Raw genomic sequence first — 15,168 nt, forward strand, 5'->3', positions numbered from 1 at the left:
CTAGCAAGCATCTGCTGACCACAAGAATTGACCTGTTAAGGGCCAGGATACTGTATCTGTGAGAAGCCTGTGACATATCCAGGGTCAGAGGGCTAAAAGAGACAGTGCTAGCAGCATGCCAGGCTCAGGACCCAAGGTCCTCTGGAGGGCTAGTGTCCAGAATGCTGTCAGCAGCAAACAGCTGCCCTGTGCCCTCATTCTATCTGCCCAGCTATGACCACAGATGCCTGGGAGAAAGGACTGGGGCTCAGGAACCACAGCATGTAGCTTGTGTGCCAGTACCTATGCGGCACCGTGGGACACCCTGTCTACCAACCTCCCTCAAGCAGGAAGCATCTTCTACCCATTATCAAAACAGCTGGGGATTCTTTGCCAAGAGATGTGGTTTCCCAGCATGAGTCTCCAACCCAAGGCAGCATGCTGGTCAAGGGTGGCCAAGTCACTACCATGGAGACAAGGCTGCTTGCTGCTCTTTGATCCAAGGAGGAAGAGGACTCTAAGAGTCACCCCTGGTTCACAGCTGAGGACATGGGAGACTGCAGAGGGGTAGGTGCCAGGAAGGGAAACCGGAACTGCATCTCTGGTCCATGCAACCCACAAATGACAGCCAAGACCACCTGTGTGGCCTGGAGAATGACCCCAAAGGTCCAGCAGGGCTCACTGTCCCAAGGCCCCAAGGAGATGTCCTTAGAGCTGAGGACATAGCCGTACAGGAGCTCTTCTGAACCCTGAGGACTCGCTGCAGGTTGAGTTAACAGGAACTACTGGGCAGGAATAGGCTCCAGGCTGACTGAGGTCCTCAGGCCCTAATCCAGCTCTACTCATGGAGCCACCCTGCCCTGGGCCACCATATCCTTCCTGACCTAGGCCTCAATGTGGGACCCAGAACTCCACACACTCCTCCACTAAGGCCACAACCTCAGGCCCTCTAGAGCCAATAGCCACTCCTCTGTAAGGCCTGAAGGAGGAACAGGTCTGGGATCCTCTGATCCTTTGTAGCCTGGGGCCTGGTCAGAGGCTCACACATTCCTCAAGGCCTTAGGGGAATCGGTGCATGAGAGGAAAGGCATCTTAGGGGAAGAGGTCATGTAGGCTGGGTGATGGGAGGAAAGAGGAGGGAGGATATTCTAGGCAGGGGGTGGAGAGTGTCATGCCTTGGAGGTAAAGGGGAGTTCTCTCATGTTTGAGGGACATAATAGAGTTCAGGGCAGCTGCAGGCATGATGTACATGGGGAAGGAAAGGGCTGGGCTAGGGATACCAGAGCCAGAAATAATGACCCTAGATACAGAATCAAGCAGCTGAGGCCCTGTTCCATAGCCAACATGGAGCCCCTGAAGGCCACAGAGCAGAATTCTGTGGTGGGGACTATGGAGAGGGTCCTTAGGTCCCCAGAGAATGGCTAGAGGGTCCCATTAATTTCTGCCCACAGAGGGCAGATGCTGGGCAGCAAACCCTGGCTCTTTCTCACCCCAGCACTCTGCCCGCCTCCACCTGACCCAGAACCAGCATTCTCTCCAGGGTCTCCTGTCAGGGCTACCCAGTTAAGCAGCTTCTGCTTGGTGCTCTCAACTAAGGAGAGGGGAAACTTTCTCCTCACATCCTCCCCTCTAAACAGCAGCTTCTATAACCCACCCCCATGTGGCCCTGGAGAGAGATGGCTGTATAATCCTGAGTTCCTGATGGATGTGCTCCTTTCTAGCCCTTGTAGCTTGGGCCTCACATGGAGCATGGTAGGAAGAGCCCCGAAAAGGGGGAGAGAGTCAGAGTCAGGTCCAGGGCCATCACACACCCAGTCTGAGGAAGAGCAAAGCAAGCATCCAGATGAGGAGTGGGCACTTTCCTACCTGGTGCTAGGAAGGGGTTAAGGGACTGGGCTGGTGGAGTAGGCCTGGTCACCAGCGAGTCCAAGTTCACCAAAGCAGCGTTGGGGCCCAGGAAGGACTCCGGTGTTTTCCGGGCACTGCTGGGCTTGCTTGAGGCAACAGTTAGGGTGTGAGACTCAAAGGGGTCAGGGCTTGTAGTTCCATTGTTCTGAGATGGTAGGGAGGTCGCAGACTCAGCTGCAAGACAGAAATACACATGGCATGGTGAGCATGAGGTCAGGGCCTGAGACCATGTACCTAAAGCTGCCAACCCCAGGAGCATAAAGCAGAACGCAGACATTCCTGATGCCAAGGCTCCCAGCACACACATACTGTGTACAAGACAGGATGTCCCCTCCAGCATTCTTTCCAACAGTCCCATGTAGAGACACACAGCCAGCCACGGGGCAGGTTAAAAAAGCCATGTACCCACATAACACCAAAATGAAGGGACATCTGAACAGTTAATGATGAGCAAAGAAAACTGTATCAAAATAATAAGTAGAAAAGGCAAAATTCAAAATAATATGTACAGCAAAACCCTTCAAAAATATTAAGATGTTATTTTGGGTTGTTGGTAAGGCATGGATAATTTACATTTTTTGTATCATTTTATATTTTCATTTGCTACAATGAACGCAAATTTCTTGACAGTAAGAAGAATGAAAATTAAGTTCTAAAATACAGTCAAAAGAGGGTATGCTGAGATGGGTTGGTGGGCACATTTGTCTTCCTGGGATACACTGTGGCCATAGGCTCAGCCTTCTTCACAATCACGCTCTCACTAAGTAATGCCACTTCTATGAACCCAGTCTAAGGGAATAACGCAAAATGTGAACCAGATTTAAGCACAAAAATGTTTACCACCGCATTATTTACTTTGGCAAAACAGGAAATGAACCTACAATGTCTCCCCTCAAATTGATTAAATACAGTTCTGCCTCGGTTCATGAACTTAATTCTTGCCATGATTCTGGTCACAAACCAAACTGGACAAGAACTGAATCAAATTCAATGGTTATGTTCAATGGTGATCTTATGGAGAAATTTGATTTGGTTCTCACCCAATTTGGTTCACAACCAGAACTGTGGAAAAGAACAGAGTTCGTGAACGAAGGTATCACCGTAAATTATTGGTGAGCAATCTATATGTCCTGAAACAGTGAGCACTATTGCTGAGCAATCATGAATTTTTAAAGTCATAGAAAATGTTTTAAAATGTTATTCCATAAAAATTAGGATGGGGCAGGACTTGACTTTATCTGACAGTATGAGTTAAACAAGAAAGACTGCTAAGAGTTCAGGGAAAAAAAGCTGGGTGTGTGGTAGCACAGCCCTGTAATCCCAGCACTCAGGTGGCTGAGGCAGGAAAATTATGAATTCAAGGCTGACCTGGATTACACAAACCCTGTTTCAAACAAACAAAAAGAGTTTAGAAAAAGATACCTGAAAGAAATATAGTGGCTGAGTGCAAGTAGGATTATAGATGGTTTTCATTTGGTGCCATAAATGCTTCCAATTTTCTACAATGGGAATCCTTCTACAATTGAATATAAATACTTGAAAGTCAATGCTGAACCAGGGCCAGGCTGCCTTCTCACTGAGGCATGAAGGGGTTGGAGGCAATGACAAGTTTGGTTGTACTCTGGCCCACAGAGACCTGTGGAATCTTGTTTTTAATTTAATAAAAGCAGACCCTTCAAATCACCAGGTTCCCAAAGCTGCCTCTAGTCTCCTTACTTGGAGTCCTTCAGTGAAGAGGGGGTGGAGGTGGAGGCCAGGGCTGCCAGGCAATTACCTTAGACCAGGCCCAGCAGGCCTGTGGTTGCTGTTGAGGGGATAGTGGGGAATAGAAGGAACAGGGGCCGGGGAGGAGGAGGGGGAGGGGTGGGAAAATGGCGGAGAAAAGCAGAGAAGGCAGAGGGAGGAAAGAGAGGAAAGTTGTGTGTGATTAGGAGGTAAGAAAGAAGGAAACTGTATCTAACCAGGACTGGGGTCTCCTAGGCAGCAGCTGTCACCTGGGGCTGGGGGATGGAGTGGGCAGAGAGTGGCCTCATCCATGCCCAAAGGGAGGCTATCTGGGAAAAGGAGGGATCTTTGGGGAGTGGGTAGTTGATGGAAAGAAGTTGATGGAGAGGATGGCTTAGACCTGAGGTGGGCCCGCATTGCACAGGGTGGGATAGAGGTGGGGCATCTGCAGGCAGCTGAGCAGCTCTGGCTGACCTACAGACATGGCCCAGGGGAGAGGGCACCAGACACAAAACACTGGGCTCAACATAAGGAAAAGTTAAAAGAAAAACTTAACCTCATGACTTTTCACTGTCAATGTGTGAATCCCCAGAATTAAAAGCTTCAGGCTCCCAAGATCAAAATGCAAAGAAAATGCTTGAAATTGGTGAGATCTGAAAGCTAGCTATTATTTCTTCAATAACTGAGCTGGTCAAATGTACAGAATATTATGGAAAGCACCTTTACCTACCTGTTTTTTTTGAAGTTCGGAGGTTGTCAAATTCAGAAAAGTCATCTTTAACTGTACCATTGAAATTACTGAAGACCTCAAAGGACCCTGAGGGTATACAGAGGCCAGTGATTGATGGCGTCTCATCTGACTCCACAGAGCTGCAGTTGCTCAGTCTACACTGGGGCGGAGGCCTCTCCTACTTACTCCACCTCCTGGGGCAGAACTCACTGGTGGGCTGAGGAGGACAGCAGGAAGCAGGGACCCTGGTCTCCCAGTACAGGAACAGGGCCACCAGCTTCCATCAGCCCACGCCAAGTGCAAGGGGGTTGGTGATGGTGCAGACACATTTGTGAGGTGAGGGTCTGCAGGAAATGACCTGAAAGAGTGGTCAAAGCCAACCCACTGGTCTGGAGTGAGGACAGAACCATGGCTGGGGTCCCCACATAGCACCTCTCCCAACACCCTCTAGGGGAGCCCCTCAGAGGGAGACGGGGGTATACAGATGGGCTTGTGAACTCCTACTCACTCCAGGGTGCTCAGGATCTAGGAATCAGGATCAAAAGCTAAGGAGGGGCAGAGAAGCAAATGCAGCAAACCAACAGGCCGCTGCCAAGGAACAGCAGAGCTACTGGACTGGGGGCTCTCAGGTCCTGGGCAAGATGGAGCTCTCACCCGAGGCGGATACAGGCTTGGCAGCCGAGGTTGCACCCCAGGCATCCATTGTTTTCCCAGCACTTGGGGGAGGTGGCTGTGAAGCTGCCCAGGGGTCGGAGCTCTGGGGAATAGAGTGTGTGCTGGCTGTGGTGGGTACTCCCCACGGGTCCACAGAGGCTGCTGGCTTGGCACCTGTGGAAAGGTAGGGTAAGGATTTAGAGATGCCTTCAGAAAAGGCTGAGATGAAAGGGGAAAGGATACTGTGGCCCACACTGGAGTCTCTGCTCTCTGTCGGGTGAGACAATCACCCAATGGGTACTGTTGTCCCCGCCAGCAAGGCTGAGCAGAGCTATAGCTCCAGCAGCCCACCCTTTGGGAAGGAAGAATGCCAGGCCATGAGATGGAAACAGCCCTTCAGAGAAGACCAGGGAGGACACAGCTGAGACCTCCCCATGATCCCTTCCATACAGTGGGCTTACAAGGGGCTCCCTAGGCCGGCCTCACTTCATCAGACTATGGGACAAGTCTATTTCCCCAGGACCCAGGCTCCCCCTCTGAAAGGAGCCTGGCAGTTCACCCACTCTACCCTGGCTCTCCAGAGGCCTTGGAGGCACTTCTCCCACCTGCTTTGAGTGGTTTCTGCTTTCTGAAGGAGTGTAAGATGAGTAAGTATTGAAATAAAGAGAAATAACATAATAAACAACTATGTACTCACCACCAGTTTAAGCAAAAAAGACAAAAACCAATTTCAAACTGTGAGTGGTAAAATCAACTTAATGAATCACAACCACAACTCCCCTTTTGGGGATGGGGGGTTGAGACAGGATCTCACTATGTAACTCAAACTTCAAACTCACTACACAGCTCCAGGCTGGCCTTGAATTCATAGCAATCCTCCTGCCTCAGCCTCCTAAGTGCTGGAATTACAGGCATGCACCACCACACTTAGCTCAAAATTACCTTTTTTTTTGAACAGAAAATCTGCATCCATCTAAAGTAAAATGTCAGTTTTAAAAGTGTACATCTTCCAGTCATGTGTGATGCACCACATTTAAACACTGCTGTCTTTCAGGGACCATAGCACACCTCCCAGTGACCCCTCTCCCATCTCAACCATCACAAACCCTGTATTAGCCATTCTCTTGCTTTCCCTTCTAGTTTATCATATTCTGCACACCTTTAAACAATACATTGGTGAGCTGTGTCTATTTCCTGAACTTTATATAAATGGAAATGCATTGTATGTATTCTTTTGTGACTTTGTTCACTCCACGTTTTATTTGGGAGATTCATCTGGGTTAAGGTATAGTTGAAATTTGTTTATCTTATTGCTATATAGTATTTCATTCTTTGAAAAAAGTCACACCAGACTGCCCTATTGGATGCTGGTTTTATTTTGCTTTGGCTTTGTTCTGCTGCCTATTCTTGTTCACATCCCCTTGCATACATGTAACATGTATACACAACTTCTGGGCTACAAGAACCTTCACCTTCAGCAAGTGATGCTGAAACCACTGTAATTGTTATACCAGCAGATACCCTTCCAGGAGTGGATGCTAGGGTCCTGTGGCCCCAGATGTTGCCTCATAACCTCTCTGGTACACAGAACTATCTTTTTCATTTGTGCCAATCCACTAGGTGTGAAGCTATTTTATATTGAGTTGGCTTGCATTTCCTTGTTCCTCAATAAACTCTGCATCCTTTCACACATTACGGGCTATTCACAAAGCCCCCCTCCCAAGATGCCTGTTCAAGTCTTTCATCCACTTTCCTTCAGGGTTATCTTCATACTGACTCATATATTCATTCATTTTTGTTTTGTTTTGTTTTTTATACCAGGGATCAAACTCGGGACCTTGCACTTGCAAGGCAGGTGGCAGAACCACTGAGCTAAATCCCTGGGGCCCTCATCCATTCATTTGTTCCCTGATGAGCTGTGGGCAGTGCCTGCTGGGTCACAAGTCAGGGTGTCAGGTGCTTATCACTGGGCTCCCTATTCTGTTGCACCAACCCATTTATTGATTTCCATCCTGACATGTCCTTTATATCTCATATACATTATGATTCTTGACCTCTGGTACAGAAAATTCCAACCCGGATCTTGCCTGTTCTTGGCCCTCTGGTCTTTCATATTCATCTTAAAATAATCCTGTCAAGTTAAAAATTTAAACTTAAAGAGATAAAAAAAGAAAAACCAGCCAGGCATGGTGGTGGACACCTATAACCCAGCCTTCTGGAGGCTGAGCCAGGAGGATCACCACAAGTTTGAGGCAGACCTGGACTACATAATGAGTTCAAGGCTAGCCTGAACTAAAAGCGGGACCTTGCCTCAAACTGCACCCGCCTCCCCCAAAAAACCTTGGTTGAGACTTTTACCAGAATTGTATTGAATCCCAGATCACTCTGGGGGAAAAGTATTATCATAATAACATTGTTTTCCAAAGTAAAATCATAGGAGAGCTCTGTATTTATATAAATATTCTTTATTACCTTTCACTGATATATAATCTTTATTTTATCCTTCATCTCCATAAGAGGTTTATATAACTTGTGTAGGATTTATTCCTAGGAACCTGCTACGAATCCTAGGAATTGGCATCTTTTTATGATTTTGTATACTATCCTTGTATCCAGCAACGTTGCTAAATAATATTAACAACTGTAAGTCATTGTAATTATTGATTCTAGTAATAATTCTAATAACTCTTTTTTTTTCTTTTTGGTACCAGGGATCGAACTTGGGACCTTGCACTTGCAAGGCAGGTGCTGGAACCACTGAGCTAAATCCCCGGCCCTACTTCTAATAACTCTTAATCCTAATAATTTATCTACAAAAATTTTTTATATCACCTGCTAATAATGACTGTCTGGTATCTTCTTCCTAGTACTTTATACTCCTTTTCTTATTTTACTACACTGGTGAGGGCCACCAGTCACAATGTAAAGTAAGAGGGACGGAGATTGGTACCCTTGTCTTGCTCTTATCTTACAGGATCACTTTTCAACATTTTAGCATTAAATATGTTAGCTATGGGATTTTTCTCTTTTAAGAAGCCCTTTATCAGCCAGACTGGTGGTGCAGGCCTATAATCTCAGCACTCAGGAGGCAGAGGCAGGAGGATTGCCATGAGTTCGAGGCCAGCCTGGCTACAAGAGTTAGTTCAAGACCAGTCTGAACTACATGCTAAGACCCTGTCTCAAAAAAACCTAAAAAAAAAAAGGAAAAACACACGAAGCCCTTTATCAAGTTATAGAAGTTCCCCATTATTGCAGCTTTGCCAAGAATTTTGCAATGAATGGCTGGCGAAGACTATTAAACTGTTTCTGCCTCTATTAGTAATGATCATTGCCGCCTGCCTTGCAAATGCAAGGTCCTGAATTTGATCCCCGGTACCAAAAAAAATCATTTTTTCATCTGTTAATTAGTACATTAATAAAATTTCTAATGACTCAAGTTTTTACCAACTTTTCCATGATGTACTTTTTTATTTTCCTGATTTTGCAATTCTTTCACTAGAATTTCTGTATTAATATTCATAAATGAAAGTAGCCTGAAATCTCTATTTTTATAACTGTATTATCCTTGTCTGGTTCTGATGTCAAGGTTATGCCAGATTCATAAAATGAGTAGGAAGATATCCTGTTTCCTGTTCTCTGAAGAAGACTGTATAAAAGTGGGTCTGTTTCTTAAATGTTGTTAGAATTTGCCTGTAACATACTCTGGGTGGATTTGGGGAAGGAACACAGTTGAAGTACTGATTTAATTTCTTTCATGATAACAGAATTGCCTCTATTTATAAGTTTCCTATTATTCTTCAGTCAGCTTTGCCGAGTTTTCTCTTTTATATGCTTTACCTAAATTTTTGGATTTATAAGTATGGAGTTGATCAAAAAGGTTCTCACTATGTGTTAAATCTTTGCACTGCTTTCAGTTATATGTTTTATTCCCAACTCTATATCTTTCCTATTTTTAAAAAATTAATCCTAACAGAGATTGGGCTATTTTACTACTCTTTTCAATTATTAGCTTCATTCTTTATGGATATTATGTTTATCTAGTTTATTAATTTGTCTCCTTATGACTTTTTTCTACTTTATTTGGGTATAATACTATTCTATTCTCATTAAACCTGTGACTTTCTTCATTACTAATGTGAGCACTTATTAAAGCTGTAGATTTTTCTCTTAGTACTGCTTAAATTGTTCTATAAATTCTGTAATGAAAATATCTGTTATTTGGCTCCAAATATTCTGGATTTTCATTATAGTTTCTTCTTTGACTTGGCAATTTAGATTTTTTGGTTTTTGGCGGGGACAGGATCTCACTATGTAGTTCAGGCTGGCCTTGAACTCATTATGTAGTCTAGGCTGGCCTCGAACTCAAGGTGATTCTCCTACCTCAGCCTTCCAAGTGTTGAGATTATGGGCATGTGCCACCATACCCAGCTAGAATTGTTTTTAAAATTTCAAGCACATTAAGTTTCTCTTTCCTCTCTCTCACTGGCCCCCCAATACTGAGGATTGAACCCAGGGCCTTCACACTGAGCTACAATCCATCCCCTTTTTAATTTTTGTTATTTTGACACAAGGTCTCATTAAGTTGCCCAGGCTGGGCTCAAACTTGTAATTCTCCTGCCCCAGCCTCCCACAGTGCTGGGATTACAGGGATACGGCCACTATACACAGGTTAGGGAGATTATCTACTGATCTTTTTGTTACTCTGTGTGTGTGTGTGTGCACGGGCACATGCACGCACATGTATGTGTGTGCACGTGTATGTGTGTGGTACTGGGCATTGAACCCAGGGCCTCACACATGCTAAGCAACTGCTCTACCACTGAGCTACATCCCCAGCCCTTGTTGCTGATTTTTTAAAACCTAAATGTACTATGATCAGAAAATGTATCCCATGGAATTCCAATTTTTAAAGTTTGTTGAGGCTATTTTGTCTAGCATATAATTTTTTGCAAGTATCCTGCTTGAGGTTGCCAAGAATGCATATTCTCTTAATTGTAGAGAATAACAAATTTGTCAGTTTATAAATTGTACCACTCAGAGTCTCTTTTCACTCTTAATACATTTAAAATACTCTCCCACATTACATCCCATTTCTGAGGTTCTTCATTTCATGCCGAAGATCTGCATCTCCACTGCGTTTTTCTCTATCAGCCTGAAGAACTTCCCTCAGTGTTGCTGCACTGTCCATGTACTGGCAATAAACTCTTAAGTGTTCTGTTACCAGGAGATGCCATAATCACACCCTCATTCTTGATATGAATCACACCTTCATACTGCCTTCACCAAATGCAGAAGTCTGGAGATATGCAGGTGTGGTGGTGCATGCCTGTAATCCCTACACTTGAGAGGCTGACACCGGAGGGTCTCACAAGTTCAAGGCCAGCCTGAACTACTTAGCAAGACCCTGTCTCAAAAAAAGAGAGAGAAAGAAACTAATTTTGAATTAAAATAAAAAAGAATTCTGAAGGTAGACGTTTTTTGTTAGTTGCTTCCACACTTAAAAATACTTTTTCGTCATAATCATTCTCAGAAGAAAGATGACTCTGCTAGGAATAAATGTCTACATTGGCAGCTATTTTCTCCCAGTATACCTTGAAGACACTTCCGCCATTCTGTGTCTGTCCTCACTGCTGAGCAGTCAGGCATCAGGTTAACTGTCCTCTTTCCTTGTAGGTGGCCAACTTTTTGTGTGTTCCTCAATCAGCTTTCTGATAAAGGGCCTGGGAGGACTCACTAGGCTTTCTGCATCTGAGTAGCCTGTCAACAATTATGGAAAGCCCTCAGTCATCTTCCCCAACATGGACTCTTCTGAACTCCAGATGCAAGTTAGACATTCTTGCTGCCTCCTTACTTGCCCTGGCCATACTGACTCCTCACTACCCCCCAAACACATAGGGGCAGCTCCCTGTCTGCCGCCTCTGGGCCTCCCTGGCAGCTCCATCTTCTACCTTGTCTTTTTGCATTCCCTAAATCCTCTGGAATCTTCACTCACTTTTGGCGGGGGGGCGGGGGGGGGCTACCAGGGATCTAACTTTTAGACAGCTTTTCATATAGCAACACAATTACTCATGTAACCACAGGTCTTCTCTGGACTGTGAATTTCCTTGGGATAAGGGGCAACCCCAGCCCCACCCCCAGACATGAGGGGATACCCAGCAAGGCTGTGATGATCTGGCTGAGCTGAGCTCAGAGAGGGTCAGCAGACCCCATCAATTTAGAGGACCCATGAATGTTCCCTTGAGCTCAGCAGGATTCAACTCCCTGGATCCCCACACTTCACATCAGCCCTAGCTTTACTGCTTCTGCATGGTGGAAAACTCCATGGCTTTCACGAAAATAAGCTTACTGCTAGTCCTTTTACTGCATGGCTTCATACCTCTGGGACTCTGAAATGCCAAAGGGCTTTCTTCTGGGCCTATTAAGCCACATAAGCTACTGTTCTGCCTTTTTAACTTCTGGCCAGATCAGCTGACACCTACCTGTGACAGCACAGAGAAAGGGAGGAGGTGAGTTCTGCCTTTGCTCCTCCCCAGGCTTGCTGTTGTGACCACAACCACAAACTAAGAGCTAAGAGGTAAGAGTCAGACACATGTGTCTGCAAGTTACACTCCTGTGGATGCCTTTCATTGCCTTATGCCCTGACAACTCCTATCCAAACAGGACCCAGCTTCTGCTGCCATCCCAGAACCCAAAACCTTCCAGAGGCTCCAGAAACACCTGTCTCCTTCTAGAAGCTCCTTTTGACTCTCACCACAGCTTTTCTAGTGTCTCGTGCAGAACCACCTCTCCCTGCAACTGAATCTTTTCTCCCAGGGCCACTGCTGCGTGAAATAGTGAGGAGATATAACAGGAAATGGAACCTGGGCCTTGCTGAAATTGCCCTATGGGGACTGGCCCTTGCTCTGCTCCCTAAGAGGGCACCTCTCAGGGCTCTCCATCTTGACTAGAAGGAAGCGATGTGGTAGAAATGGTTCATCAGGGAGAGCAAGGCTGCAAGCTAGAGGTACTGTGCTGTGTCTTCAGAGTTGCCTACAGTACAACACAAAGGACAATGGACAGGGAGCCACGGGGACATTAGCACATTAGCAAACCTTCCTCCTTTCTCATTGCTCACCAACACCTGTGAGAACTTCACAGGCCCTCACAAGGAGGACAATCTACTATAAGCCCCACACTTTCTCAGCTGAGCAGTGTCTACAAGTCCAGGGCCAGGGAACCTCCGCTGCTTCTACAGCTCTGACATCACTGGGCACCAACCTCCTTGCAGATGCACAGCTTCTGACCTTCCTTTTTTTCCTCCACCAGGCTCAAAGGGGCTCTGCAGCTCATCTGCTTTACCCTGTCCAGAGAGGCATCAGTGACCACTTCAAACAAGTTCTAGCCAAATGTCTGGTTCAGGTGTTAGATACGCATATGAGAACTGTAACCTTATCTCTGTCCTCACTCCACACAGGGCATTTCCAAAGTCTTTAATTGAATGGTGTTCACTGACATGGTACTTGAGGGCACTAGAGAATGGTTTTCAATCATGGCTACCTTTAGGAAGTTCTTGGGATAATCAGTAAAATATTGATGCTGTCCCCTTTCCTTACACACAAAGATTCTTGGTAGGGTCTGGACACAATTTTAGAAGCTCCTCAGGTAACACAAATGTGGCACCAGGATGTGTGAGAACCACTAAGCTTCTGGTGTCCTCTGCCCTTGCCAAGCTTTCTTGAGTGAGGGCCGTGCTCAGACACACACTGTGAATACTTGATGGGGACAAGTCCTGCCTCCCACATAGTCATCTTCCTCTAACCAAGCACTATGCCCTGGGAAGGTCCCTGCATCTGAGAGAAACATAGATACATTCCACTGCACCAGCCAGTAGATCCCAGCCACCACAACCAGAGCACAAGGCAAAAGGGCAATCTCAAGAAAAGATGCCCATGTTCCCCTGGGCCAGGACATTTAAACCATGTCTTCAAGATTAAACAGGAGGGACTTCCAGGAAGCAAAATGGTGAACGGCAGAGAAAGCTTCTCCAAGATTTGGTGTCCTTCCACTACAAAACAGCAGCAAGAGGAGGAGAAGGAGAAGGGTAGTGAGTCCCCAGGACCCAGGAAGTATCTAAGGTAAGAATTGAAGTCCACAGGGAAAGTGAAGAGACAGACTTCAACAAAGAGGAGGGAGGTACTAAGCAGAGCTCTCTCCCAGAGCCCACACTCTCTGAGAGGGAACAGCGGGCCAAACCTGCAGACGAACAGTGACCACTGAAGACCCCAGAGGCCTTCACAGAGAAACATACCAGTGGAACAGAGCAGTGGATGAACCCAACTGCAGCAGCTGGTGAGTTATCTGGATTTAGACCTCACCCAGGAGAGGTGACTGGCTGTTAGCCATACTGGAGAAGGGCCAACTGAGCCTGGAACTCAGAACAGCTGTGGGTGGTCTCCATCTAGTGGCTTCCAGTGCCTTGATGCACGTGCTGAGTTCAAGTCAGCAGGAGGTGAGGGAGCAGAGTTCAAGCCAGCAGGAGACACATATACTGTTGTAGGCCCAAAGAATCCGGTTCCAGCCTCATAGCCAGAAACCAGCCTGAACTTCAGAGGAACTAAAAGGGCAGGCTGGCTGGGATTATCCACTACCCCACCATGAAGCTGCAGCTAGCTTACTGGGATTAATCAGTTTGGCTCTAGATTCTGTTTGCCCGCATTGTCTAACACTGACAGCAGAGACACAACTTGAATTGGACATTTTGGGAGGTTTTTTCCTTTTTTTTCTTTTTCTTTCTGTTTTTCCTCCTTTCTAGTTCTTGTTTTGTTTTTAGTTTTTTCTTTTTTTTTGGTACTGGGGATTGAACTCGAGCCCTTGTGCTTGCAGGGCAGGCGGCAGAATGTTTTCAATTTTTTCTTGATTGCTTGAACACAGTTTCTAGTTTTTTGTTGTTATTCTGTTCTATTCTTGTTTTTTTTTTTTTCCTTTTCTCTTTGCCACCTGTCTTCTTCACCAGTTTCCTATAGTTTGTCCTCCAGCCTCGCTTCTGACCTCTTCCTCTTCTAGTTTGGTTTTTTACCCCTTTTAATTTTAAAACTTCTCCCTTAAGGGTAAAAAAAGCCATATTAAGAGCTACAATTTGTCATTTTCTATGCTGTATGTGATGCTATTGTTACTGTTGATTGTACTACTTTAGCCAAGGTGACATAATTGTGCTAATCAGTTGTTCCTCCTGGTATATCAAGACTAAGATTGCCCAAGGGTCTTAAAAGAAAAAAGAACCTACAGGCCAGTGCCAAAAAACTAGCAGCTGGGCCAAGTAGGCAGAAACTTCTCATCCCCAATAAATTGAAGAGGTAGGATCCTGACTCAAAACCCAAAAGCTATCCTCACTTAGAAGACACTTCTGAGAAGTAGTGAATTAAGGGCTCTGAATGCTGGCAATAAAGCTATTGACCATAAGCAATTTACAAGCATCAACTCAGGAATCAAACTTTAAAAAAAAAAAAAGAAGGGCCAGGTATTTAGCTCAGTGGCACCATGCCTGCCTGCATAAGTGCAAGGTCCTGAGTTCAATCCCCAGTTACTAAAACTTAAAAAAAAAAAAAAAGAAAAGAAAAGAAAGAAAGAAAATGAGAAGACATTTCAACAAGATGCAACCACCACAGACTTTCAGCTCACCAAAGGCAAGCCCCGGGACAATGAAGTGGAACACTCCAAAGGCCACCCACCTGGACTCTCTGAAGTGCTAAGAGCAGAAGTAACAAAGTAGATGAATGAGGCTCTAGAAAAAAAATCAAAGCATAAATAATTTTCCAGATAACTACAGAGATGGTGACCAGAATGAAAGATACAGATAAAAAAATAGAGGAGCTCAGGAATGTGATGGAAGCCATGAATGCCCATGGAATCCATGAAACAGATTCAAACAGATATCTAGGACATTAAAAACTCCACTGAAAAGGGCCGGGGATTTAGCTCAGTGGTTCCACTGCCTGCCTCAAAAGCGCAAGGACCCAAGTTTGATCCCCAGTACCAAAAAAAAAAAAAAAACTCCACTGAAAGTATATGCAGCAGAATGAGGAAATGTGAGGAAACAGTATCAGATGTAAAAGACAGGATTGTGGTTAGTGATCAGGAAAAGAGAGATTTCTTAAAAATGGCAAGGGACCATGAGAGATCAATCCAGTATCTGC

The 15,168-nt window shown here is 45.5% G+C and overlaps 1 protein-coding gene across 4 annotated transcripts in view; it reads right to left on the bottom strand.

Moving 5' to 3' along the window:
- Positions 1–15,168, bottom strand: part of Epn2 (epsin 2) — a 111,521-nt gene that overhangs the window by 3,007 nt on the left and 93,346 nt on the right. For 3 of the 4 annotated variants that reach the window (XM_004868771.4, XM_004868775.4, XM_013067065.3), the window contains 3 exons: positions 4,997–5,170; positions 4,343–4,429; positions 1,846–2,061 (listed from right to left, as the gene is read on the bottom strand). In XM_004868771.4, the coding sequence (XP_004868828.2) occupies positions 1,846–2,061; positions 4,343–4,429; positions 4,997–5,170 (477 nt within the window). The remainder of the gene's footprint in view (positions 1–1,845; positions 2,062–4,342; positions 4,430–4,996; positions 5,171–15,168) is intronic. The other variant, XM_004868774.4, reaches the window with a different exon arrangement.

Source organism: Heterocephalus glaber, unplaced genomic scaffold (assembly GCF_053883595.1).
Source record: "Heterocephalus glaber isolate CG9 unplaced genomic scaffold, H.glaber_assembly_v1.0 deba00001813, whole genome shotgun sequence".
Lineage (NCBI taxonomy): Eukaryota > Metazoa > Chordata > Mammalia > Rodentia > Bathyergidae > Heterocephalus > Heterocephalus glaber.